This window comes from Frieseomelitta varia, unplaced genomic scaffold (assembly GCF_011392965.1).
Source record: "Frieseomelitta varia isolate USP_RPSP 00005682 unplaced genomic scaffold, Fvar_1.2 scaffold_215, whole genome shotgun sequence".
Lineage (NCBI taxonomy): Eukaryota > Metazoa > Arthropoda > Insecta > Hymenoptera > Apidae > Frieseomelitta > Frieseomelitta varia.
This window is the reverse complement of record NW_025109917.1, coordinates 9134-21752: the sequence shown is the minus strand read 5'-3', so window position 1 is coordinate 21752 and position 12619 is coordinate 9134. Positions and strand designations below refer to the sequence as shown.

The window sequence follows — 12619 nt, the reverse complement described above, 5'->3', positions numbered from 1 at the left end:
ACCACCAAATGATCAAAATGGCCATCTGAATATTTTTGTTATTTTATAAATACAAAACAGTATATTTTTGAAGACTCGAGTGATTCTTCGTAAAATACGTAAATAAAAGCTTGTGTACTCTGTTGTATTATAAAAATTATATCTGCATTATATCTATTACAAAGATATTATTCTACATATCTATTGCAAATATATTCTGTTTCTTCTATTTCAACGTCTCTCAATGAGAATTTTATGCTCTAGCTTTCAGATAAAAACGTGCACGCCGTTTCACTGAAAAGGAATATTCTTTTTTGTAAAAAATTCTGCACAAATCGAATGTACACCTATCACATTATTCCAATGTATTAGTACGCGAGTCGAGAGGATTTCCGGAGTACCGTGTGTAATTTTCCGTATCAGTTAACGATAAACTAAGAGGTATCACAGACACAAAGTGCAAATAAAAGAAAAAATTCCACGGGGGAAAGAAACGTAATTGCGTAATTTACTAATTTACGTTACATTCCGACCAAGTAGGTATCGAGTCGTGCTAATATTGCGGAAACCCGTAGGACAAGCAAAAGCACGTGTTCCCGTTACAGAGAGTGAGAGAGGAAATTAACGATACGCCGCGTTATCTCGTCAGCTCGATAAGAAATTATCTCCCTTACAGTGCCAGCCTTTCTGTTCGTAAAAGATAACAAATTACGCCTCGTTAAGATATCAGTTTCTGTCCCTCGCTGTTAAATGCGTTTTCCAAATCGCCCGAAAAAGCTTATCTTCACTGATAGGAGAGCAAGTAAATTTGTAACCTTTTTTTTTTTTGTTCTTTGTTTTTCTTTAATCTGTCTTCGTTCTGTTTTTTTTTTCCGTCAGAAAATTTTTTACGCCAGTAAAACAGACTGATCCTCGTTTCTAAATCGTTTGTTTAATGATTGTTTAAACTATCTTGAACGTGTTGCTCGCTGTTAATTCCAGGAATAATGAAAGATAATTATATACAGGATTCAAACATCTCCGCTGTTTTTAGAGATACGAACAGATTTTATTCATGAGAAAGTTATTAAAAGTACAGGAGGGGTCGTAATGTCGCAATAACGATCATAGATGAAGTAATTTTATGTTTACCTTCAGTTTTTTTTTTTTTTTTTTTTAATTTAGTTTCCTCGCTCAATAATCAACGCAGCTCGATACTTCCTCGATCTGTCGCATGTCAGAATAATTTATGGATTTAGGTGATATTTGAACTTTAATTCTGTAAAATTTATTGCCTGAATGACGAGAGTTATTGCCTCCTTGTCTTTCACGCATAGATTTTTATAAAATTAATAAGTTTGAATATCTCTCTCTCTTACACTAGTAATTTTTCGACTGAAGAGTGAAATCATTCCACGTAAAAAGAAGAAAAAGGGAAAAAAGAGAAAAAAAAGTCATTATTGCCACGTTAACTATTGTTAACAAAATTACGGAGACACTTCAGATAAATATGAACATCCTGTATAATGGAACGCGTTACAAGTTAAAAAATTGACACTAGAAATACTGACAAGTAAAGCATAAAACACCAGAGGAATATTAAAGTGAAAGAAAACAGAAAATCTTTACAATACAACAGGGTGCACAAGTTTTCATTTAGCTTGTATTTTACGAACAGTTGCTGAAGCCTCTAAAAACAGATTGTTTTACACCTACAAAATATCGAAATAAATTATCATTTATTGATCATTTTGACCATTTTCGTAGCCCCAATGTTAATAGGATAACATGTTTTCTAAATGTACGCGAGGCTGTTCGACTCGCGGACTAAATGAGATCCTAAGCAAGAGCTGATGTTTCCCGCAGCTCATTGATCCTCGGTGAACCATAAAAAAGGCCATCAAGTGGCGTGAAAAAGGTGGTCTGTCGATTAGCTCCAATTAAGAACGTCCGTGTCGACGAGTTTCGTGATCCCGCTTGATCGGCTTACAAAAAAAGAGAGAGAGAGCCATAAACGCCTTGGGTGGTGCTACACCTACATCAAACCAACACACACTTTGTTTCTTTTCTTCTTTCGTTTTCTTTTTTTTTTTTCTTTTTTTTTTGACAGTTCGATCAAGCTGCCATTGAAAGAATTACATTTTCATCCGACCACACGACAAAGCGTGTCTTTGATGTGACGTTCGTACGTTTACGAACCATCTCACTTTTCAAATACGTTGCTCCGTGGATGCAATTCAGAGGAAGGAAGATCGACTGTGGAGGGTCGAGAGGTTGAGAGTCGAGCGATCGTCGCATCTGCTTATCGTTATGGTGTCCGTTTTCTTCGAGGAATCACATTGGAAATTTTCGTTACAGTCTCTTAATGTTAGTTACAGTGACTTTAACCTCTTGCGCTGGCAATTGGCTCGCGAATATAGTAATTCGACGTGAGCAGTATCTCGCGCCAAGAATTCTTTTAGTAGAGTGGAAAGAAAAGTTTGACCGTGGCTATCATAGGTGAATTCTACACCTTCGATTTAATGGAAATACATGTAAATGCCACAAAATTGATCTGAATTTCAAGATCAAAATTTTTTTTTGCATTGTATTCTACTTATCACGAAGGTAAAACTTTTTCGAACAACCATAGGTTACAACTTAATAGTTTTCTTGAAAAATGACAAAAAAGTTTCTTGATCATTTAACACTGCGTCCTAACAGCGACTTTATAGTTCTGTTTTTTGCACTGTATTCTACTCATCACAAAGGTAAAATTATTCCAAAGAATTATAGATCGTAATCTATTAACTTTCTAAAAATATGACAGAAAAGTTTCTCAATCATTTAACACTGCGTCTTAACAGCGACTTTATGGTTCTATATTTTGCATTGTATTCAATTCATCACGAAAGTGAAATTTCTTTTCCAAGGAACCTAATAATTCTCTTGAAACATGACAAAAAAGTTACTTCATCATTTAACATGACGAACGCGTGCGTACTAACAGCGACTTTATGATTCTGGATACGTGGATATCTATATTATGTAATGTTTATATTTTGAACAATGTTAACAATTAGTTTTATTATTTGACTATTTAGACTCACGCTGATGCTACAACTATAACAGATCAAATATTAGTGAAACTTCATACGAAAATTACGTAAAATAGACATTCACGTGTTCAGAAACATAAAGTCGCTGTTAGCACGTACGCGTCCAAACTTCTTTGCCAGATTTCATAGGTTCCTTGAAAAATTTTATTTTCACGATGAATGCAATGCAAAAAAAAAAGAAAAAAAAAAGAAAAAATAATTTTTACCCAGAAACTCAATAGGTTCTTTACATGTATTTCCATCAAATCGAAGGTGTAGAATTCGTCTAACAGTCACAGTCACAGTTATTAATATAACAAATATACACGTAAAAAAAAACTCTAAAAATTTATATGATATAAAAAAGTACACGTTCTACGAATGATCTGTTATAAAGATTAAAGAAAACCTTCAGAAGAATGGGAAAAAGAGCGGGAAGAGAGCCAAGTAGAGAAAGTGGAGTCGAAGAGAGATAAAGAAAAAGAGTCCCACGGCGGCCCAGTTGGACCAAACAAACAATCTTTACTTCCTCTATGGTGGCCGACTCCTCTTCTCCACGTGGTTTTCCCGTGGCAGGTTCAGACTATTTCTCGCCCTGCGTGCGTGAACGAATCCTTTGTGTTCCGCGGCGAATACTTTCTCACCGCGTTCCATGCAAAGGAAACGACGAAAAGGAGAAAAAGAGAGAAAGAGAGAGAAATAAGAGACTCGGACAGCGACGAACAAGAAACAGAAAAGACTCACACAGTGTACGATTCGAAGTGGAAATATTCCATGTGTAAGATCTGAGAAATGTCGACTTCTCGTCAGGAGATGTACATAACGTAAATGTACTTTGCCACTTTTATAAAATGTATCAGCTCGCTATTGAAACACGAAATTATACGTGATAAATTAACCTGTACCCTTCAAAAAGTACATTTCCCTGTCGCAGGAGCAATATTTAGTTTCTTTAGTTTCGTTTTCATACGATGAATTTAGAAATACAATTACTGAAAAATTCTGACATAATAACTTTCTTCAGAATTCTCTTAGTTATTCGTATATCATGCAATTCTTGTCAATTTCGAAGTGAGTTGCTACCAAAAGGTAGCAAGTGATTTTTGCATGTCGATCCTAAATATGTTGAATATTATTTGCCCAACAAAAATAGTCGAAATTGTTATACTCAAACGCGAGATACCGGATGAGAGATCCTTCGGAAGAAGCTGTAGAAGTCAAACACAAAGAAATAGAAAAGAATCATCACGAAATAGGGACGTAATTAATTTTCTTATCTTAAGTTCCAGTTCCGCGATTGCCGACGAAAGTCGACTGAAACAAAGAGCTCTATAATGAAATTCACGGGTGTGTAATAATTCAAACGGAAGAGTTATCTCTCGGCGTTTACGAAGAATCTTTAGATACTAGTTTATCTAGAGCCAGGCTCGTAACTTTAAATTCAGAACTTTCATCAAAAATATTTCTTCTAAATTTAGAACTTTCATCAAAAATATTTCTTTCCCTAACAATAATTTTTCCAATATACATTTATATTTTATATAAATATAAATTATATAATGTAATATAATATAATATAATATAAATATAATTATATAATATAATATATAATATAATTATAATTTAATAAATATAATTATAATTCTAAATATATTTTATATAAATATAAATTATATAATATAAATATAATTATATAGAATATAAATTTATATAATTTTATATAAATATAATATATTATTATATTTTATATAAATATAATTATATACTACAAATATTATATTACGAAAAGAATGGCATAAAAATTTCTAATTCCTAAGAAAAGTTTTATTCTATTTCCAAAATGAGATTCTAAATCTAAATTTCTGAAATAAATAAAATTTTTCAAAATCAATTTCTAACAGAAGGAAGACCCACTTATGTGTGATAACGAATGGTAAATTCTTCTACAAAAATTTTCATTCAGAGAGGCCATTATTTTCTTCTTCTGTCGCGAATCGTTTCGTACGTGTATCGAACACTGTGAAATGTCTCTGAAGAGAGCGAAAGAGAAAAGAAGAATCGTGCAACGAAAAATTTCAAACGAAAATCTCTGACAAGTCTGAGTATCGTCTCAAAAATCATTCTGTCGATCTTCTCGAGAATAATCGAAGAACCATTTCCTTCAGTTATCACGGAAACGAACCGTGCAAACGTGCTTTATTATGACTCATTCGTGGGAACCTTTGACATTACGCCTTATGACGCCACGAGACCACACTTGCGTGTATGTCGCGAAAAACTCATCGATCCATATTCATGCTATTTCCGAAGCGAACCCCTTTTTTCCCCCCATCACGATTGGCCATGCTGAGAAAGAGATAAAGTTTCGCGAGTATAGTATATCGAGCGCAATCGTTCATCGAGCAATTTCTCGAGTGGCGTACGAAAGGAAAAAGCACATAACGATCTTCTGCGTCGTCACTTCTCCTCGAGGTTTTCGATACCACCACCTGTTACGCAAACACGAAGAGCACGGCGAGAAGAGACACTCTCGCGAAGTCGCGGCCAATTGATTTGAACGTGGTAAACAGAGAACCTTCCTGGGCCTTCCGAGCTCACCTAGCCTGGCAACCATTCAACAAAATCATTCGTCTGGGCCACTATCCGTGATCCAAAATCGACTGACTCGATTTCACGAGGTTTATCCAGGATTGATTCTTCGGATCCCCACCGTTTTTCGTCACTTCCTCCTCTTTATTTCGAGTCTACAGATAAGGATAACCGAAGGGGCCGTTAAACCTTGACATTTGGCGCTGGATTTGATGTGCCACGCACGTTGGAAAATTTTTTTTGTCCCAAAATTGTAACACTTCCTCAGTTTTAAATATTTAAGTATTTAGTATTTAAGTATTTAATATTTGGTATTTAAGTATTTAGTATTTAGTAATTAAATACTTAGTGTAGTTAGTGTATTTGGTAATTTAAGTACTTAATAATTAAGTATTTAGTGTTTAAGTAAATAGTACTTAAGTACTTAGTATTTAAGTACTTAATACTTAAATATTTAGTATTTAAGTAAATAGTACTTAAGTACTTAGTATTTAAGTATCTAGTATTTAAGTAAATAGTATTTAAGTGCTTAGTATTTAAGTGAATGGTATTTAAGTACTTAATATTTAAATATTTAGTATTTAAATACTTAGTACTTAGGTAAATAGTATTTAAGTACTTAATATTTAAGTAAATAGTATATAAGTATCTAGTACTTAAGTATCTAGTGTCTGGTATTTAAGTATCTAGTATTTAAGTATTTAAGTAAAACAAAATAGGCGAAACAAATAATAAAATCTATTACCTCTCAATAATATCTATCCAGTAATATCATATCGACGAGTTCGAAAAGAAAGCGACGAATTTATCGTATACGGTTGGGTCACTCGTTATGGTCCGCAATCAGTTGCCAGCGAAAACGTGATTAAATTCCTAGACAAGGTATGCACGAACTGAACAACAACGGGTTATAGGAACAACTATAGGTACGACACACACTCCACGAAGCGAAAGTTTGCCTCACATTCGACCCCATGTAAATGAGAAACGATCGTTCAGCCGGGTTGCAACGCGTGGCTGCACGCGTAAAATCGAGGAAGAAAGTACGCGCCCTGCGTTCTCGTGTTTCTTTCGCCAGAGGGTTCCTTTAACGCCCCTGACTACGCTGTCACACGACAACGAACCCCCGATATTCTCGGTTCACCGATCACTCCGACTATCTGGCCAAACGAACGTGTGTGTAAAGAAAAAAGTTTAAAGAATTTCTTTCGTAACTAGATCCACGACCATTTTCAAGATTGAATTCTCCTCTTGAAACTGGTAATACGATTTTTCTCCATTATTTTATTGAACTCTGAGTTATAATATTATAATGATACTATACTATTATATAATTAATAATATAATAATATTAATAATAACATAATAATATTACAACATTATATAATTAATAATATAATATTATAATAATATAATAATAGAGCTAAGTGACTAAAATTCAAGAAACCTCAATGTTCCGAGTTCAATGAAATGGTGGGGAAAAGAAATCATACAGTGAATTTTGATAATCATACAGTGAATATAATAATTTTAATAATAACATAATATTATAATATTATATAATTAATAATATAATAATATTAATAATAACATAATAATATTACAATATTATATAATTAATAATATAATATTATAATAATAGAGCTAAGTGACTAAAATTCAAGAAACTTCAATGTTCCGAGTTCAATGAAATGGTGGGGAAAAGAAATCATACAGTGAATTTTGATAATCATACAGTGAATATAATAATTTTAATAATAACATAATATTATAATATTATATAATTAATAATATAATAATATTAATAATAACATAATAATATTACAATATTATATAATTAATAATATAATATTATAATAATAGAGCTAAGTGACTAAAATTCAAGAAACCTCAATGTTCCGAGTTCAATGAAATGGTGGAGTAAAGAAATCATACAGTGAATTTTGAGGACTCGTGAAGAAAAAAATTTCAATCTTGGAAACTATATGACAGATTTAGTCACAAAGAAAATTGTTTGATTGACGGGTTTGAACTAATACAATTATCGAGAAAAGGTGTCCTCCCTCTCACTGACTAACTAATGTAAAATCATTTAAAAAGAAAAAAAAGAAAAAACTCAGACACTTTTCACGTTTTAAAATGAGATTAAATTGACTGTTGCACCGACGGCCAAATTTTTTACGATCGATACAATTGCGCAATATGCAAAGAAAATGATGTTTTTCACGCATTGGCAGTTAACGAAAGAACAATTCTCTCTAGCATAATGAAAAAAAAAAGGATCGACTCTGAAAAGCATTGTATGAACCTCCTAAAGTACTTTTACTTATGGATCTCGAGCTATGATTTCAGATACGAAGGAAAGAAATAAACAACAGCTACCTCGATGCAAACTTACCGAGGGACATCGTTCACACAGAGAGTATCTCGCTTTTCGCGCGGTAATTTCGCCCGAATCGCCGATTTTCAATATCGTAAGTGCGGGCAAGGTTGCGCAACCCGTGTTAATTAATTATTAATGCTCGTTTTAATTTTGCAGACGCCGGCGAAGCGCGCTTTTGATAAATTAAAAGCGCAAACCGCGGAAGCCGATTTCACGACTACACGTTACACGCGCGGAATTATTAATTCGCGGGGGAGAGGCTTTCGGAGTTAAGCCGTGTCCAATTATTTTTGTGTCGCAGGCTGTAACCGGCTACCAAACGCGAGGCTGGCGGACACATGTATATACCAATGTGTTTTTCGATCTCGCAATATTCGCGATATTTCGGCGAAACGCGAAAACAACTGAGCGGGACGAGATTAACGCGAAAAGCCGCGATTAATAATTCGAACGGTCCGAAACCCTCGTAACTGTCAGTTTCAGTATCGTTTCGGTCGTTGATACCGATCGTTGAGAGAAATGATGTACATTTCCTTTTGCACCGTTTTCTAATTACTATACTGATTAGCCTACTCTAATTTTCATTCGCTGGTAAGTAAAAAATGCGAAGAATCGTTGGTTATTTATTTATTTATTTATTTTTTTTTTTTCAGTAAAACATCAAACTAATTTTTCAAATTAAAAGATATTTAAATTCAAACATGATTTCTTTTCATTACGTTTCTGGGAAATTATTTCTTCCAAATGTTAAAGAGAAATGTACGATGAAAAAATTGCGGATTTATGTTACTGGGAAGTGATTTTCGGCCCACTCTTTATATCTATTATGGTCGTATTAAGGTAAGTTATATTTCAGCGACAAATAATAAATATAATTTGTAAAAAATAAAAACTAAAATAAAAAAAATATTTCAGCGACAAATAATAATAATAATTTACTTTTTTTTCCAGGAAAAACTTCAAACTACGAGGAAAAACTAATCGTTAATTAAAATATATTTAAATTCAAACATGATTTCTTTTCATTACGTTTTCGGGAAATTATTTCTTCCGAATAATAAATATAATTTATAAAAAATTAGAAAAAAATTTTTTAAATATACAATAATTTATAAATATATAAATATATTATTGTAATAATTTATAAATATATAATAATATTACAATAATTTACAAATATATAAATAATAAATAAAAAAAGAAAAGTGTCTTTATTTCTGCGCAATAATAAAGTAGTAGGCTCGTTCTTTGAACTAACAATAATTTCCAGCTGCGAGAAATGACTCTTTCAAAGCTGATACTGAATTAAATATCTTTCTTAACCTCGAAATATCTTTTCCTGCCGACGTATCATCTCGAATAATGTCTTTCCTCCGGTTCTCCGCCATTTTGGTGAACGTGAGTTACAAATCGTTTCGTTACTGGAATTAACTAACGCCAGTCTCAAATACCACGCAAGACTCACTTGGCTATCCGGATACTTCACGAAGATAGCTAGCTCCATTAAGAATCGAACGACGGAACGTGCGTGCTGCCTTTCCGTGCACGAGAGAGAGCGTACTTCAACTCGCAACAGACTTTTCATCGTGCATCACCAACAACGCGCCGCTTTTATCGTTCAACTCGTTTCTCCTCCCTCTTCTGGCCGTGGATTCGCAGCGATTTAATTCAAACAGAGGAGAGAAATGAGAGAGAGAGAGATCGCGAGACGCGACTGTTACATGCAAGTTGCGAGCAACAAGCTCGAAGCAAACGACCTTCGAAGGCGATGGAAAGATTTTATTCACCGTTTACTCGCATTTGGCGTAACACGTGTTCCCGAAAGCTATTGCATTTTTACGATTCCGGCCGAGAAGATCCGATTCGTGGAAAATCGCTCAAACACTTTCAAAGTCAACGTCAGCTGCTGTTATATAATGCTCGACGCGTGTGCGAACGATGTCGAAAGTCGATCGTAAAAAGAGAAAGAGTTTGAAAGAAAACTCACCGTTAAGATGCACTTGTGACTCGGGGAGATGTACTCCAAACCCCGGTGGCCCTCGCCGCTGAAACACTTTTGTATGTTGGTCATGAACTTCCTCCTGATGGCCTTCAACGAGTAGACGCAGAGGGCCGAATGGTTCTTGGGCACGTCGCTGTTGGTGCTGTTGCTCTCGGAGAACACGGCGAACAGCACGTCGTCCTGGGCGGTGATGCCCAAATCGCCGGCAAGCACCGAGCCGGCCTTGCCGACGTACGCCGCCTGCACCAGGTTGTAGTAGGTGCCGTCGTTGGTGCAGTTGATCGGTATCTCCGTGTACGAGTAGTAATGCTCGTCGTCGTGGCAGACGCGTACAAGCTTCGAGATGAACACCGCGGTGTCGGTGTTCTTCATCTGGGTGGTCATGAAGTAGCTGAATCCACCGCTGCTGAACCCGTACACGTAGTTGATCGGGTATCGTTCCCGGGACAACGAGTTCACGTACATCCTTGTCCCGGTGGTGACGGCCGCCTCCGCGATGTTCAACATCCTGTCCTTGTCCAGCGATCTGGAGCTGACGGCGGGCACCTCCGACCGGTAGGGCGAGTTCCCGGTGAATGTCACGCCGACGTACATCACTTGAGAGACCGGCGGGTTCGGCGGACCGGGCGCGATGAACGCCACCGTCGAGGCCGTTGCGTTGTTCGCCACCACGGCCTCCTTCACCTCTTGCACCACGTCCGAGATGTTGTGAAGATTCCGCACGCGGCAGGTGCCCTGCGACAGGCTACCGCACGAGATCAGCCTGGTGGTCGTGTAGTCGATCACCAACGCCTTGTTCACGTTGTCGACCAGCCTGGTCGGCGTTTCCCGGGGGCAGTCGATCATCGAGCAGGCGGTCGAGTCCCCTTTCGGGCCGGTCACCTCCTTCACCACGAGGCTCAGGTCCGGCGAGAGCTGATACAGCCGGTTCACCGCGCCCACGTACACGCGGCCGGTGTTCTTGTCCACGACCAGGTGGTTCATCCGCTTCACTTCCGGATCGTGGAACCTTTGTACTATGTCGGCCGGCGTCGAGCGAACCGGCAACCGGGGAGACAGCAGCACCAGGATCGACAGCAGCAGACGAAGTTGCTGTTGATGCGACAGCATCGTCGTCGTCGACGGCTCGCTGCTGCACGGGAAGACTAGCATCTTACTCTACTACTAGGTTTTCTACCGCTACGCAACAGGCGGTCTGTTCCTCCTCCTTCCTTCCGCCCGGGAGTCCTCGCGGAGGCGTCTTCCTCGAGCCTCGCGGAACAGACCTGCGAAGCAAAGTCACACGTTAATCTCTCTCTCTCTCTCTCTTATCTTGCTGTTGATTAGATAAATCATCGACGATAACGCCTGATTTCAACTTTACTTTCTTTAAGGTTTTCGAGTGTTAAAGATAAATTAAATAGATTCGTATTATCGCGTGAGTGTATGCACTCGATGCAGAAAAGTGAAGATCTGAGTGACTTTGTATCGGTAATGTGATGTGATATTATAACAAATCTTCAACTTTTGTTAAAGATAAATTAGATAGATTCGTATTATCGCGTCAGTGTTCGACTCGTTGCAGAAAAGTGAAGACCTGAGTGACTTTGTATCGGTAGCGTAATGTGATGTGATATTATAACAAATCTTCAACTTTTGTTAAAGATAAATTAGATAGATTCGTATTATCGCGTCAGTGTTCGACTCGTTGCAGAAAAGTGAAGACCTGAGTGACTTTGTATCGGTAGCGTAATGTGATGTGATATTATAACAAATCTTCAACTTTTGTTAAAGATAAATTAGATAGATTCGTATTATCGCGTCAATGTTCGACTCGATGCAAAAAAGTGAAGATCTGAGTGACTTTGTATCGGTAACGTAATGTGTTGTGATATTATAAGAAATCTTCAACTTTTGTAAAATTTACTTTACATACTATACTTGGATAATTTAGATAATTTTATTTTTCGGCTTCACAACCGTGAATGTGGACTTGGTTTACATTTCTCTTTTTTTTTTCATTCTCTTTGTTTCTCTCACTGTCGCTCTTCACTCTTCATATCTGTTATATACTCTACTTATCCTATACTTTTGTGCTATACTTAACAATTTAACACTAACTTACACTGTACTTTTATGCTATACTTAACAATTTAACCTCGATATTACCTAACTCCTCTTTTGCTTATCCTTACTATACTTTATATACTATACTTTACATAGTATATAACTATATACTATACTTTATATACTATATATACATATATATACTTTATATACTATACTTTACATACTATACAGTTCTGTAAAAAAAAAACTTTTGTAAAACATACCGATTGAACATTTATTTCAGTTTTATTTTTATAAGACGAGTTTAATATTGTAATACTCTGAGGAAAATTATTGAAAAATTTTTATCAATTTCGAAATGAATTTAAAACAAAAAGTACGATCATAATTTTTTTTCTATACTCGTTCCGGATACGTTGAACTTTACGTTGAAGTTTACCCAAAGTGAGAAAACAGTCGAAATTTTGGAAGAAATATTAAAAGCCAAACATCGTGTTAGAAAGAAGTCCCCCTCTCAACTTGACCTCTGTCCTCGGCCACTTGCGCTGGCAACTGATTGCG

General features: G+C 36.1%; 1 protein-coding gene across 1 annotated transcript in view; it reads right to left on the bottom strand.

Moving 5' to 3' along the window:
• Positions 1 to 11302, bottom strand: part of LOC122527362 (plexin-A4) — a 362759-nt gene extending 351457 nt beyond the window's left edge. The window contains exon 1 of the mRNA XM_043651474.1: positions 9995 to 11302. Within this exon, the coding sequence (XP_043507409.1) occupies positions 9995 to 11161 (1167 nt within the window). The 5' untranslated portion in view covers positions 11162 to 11302. The remainder of the gene's footprint in view (positions 1 to 9994) is intronic.
• Positions 11303 to 12619: the final 1317 nt, after the last annotated feature.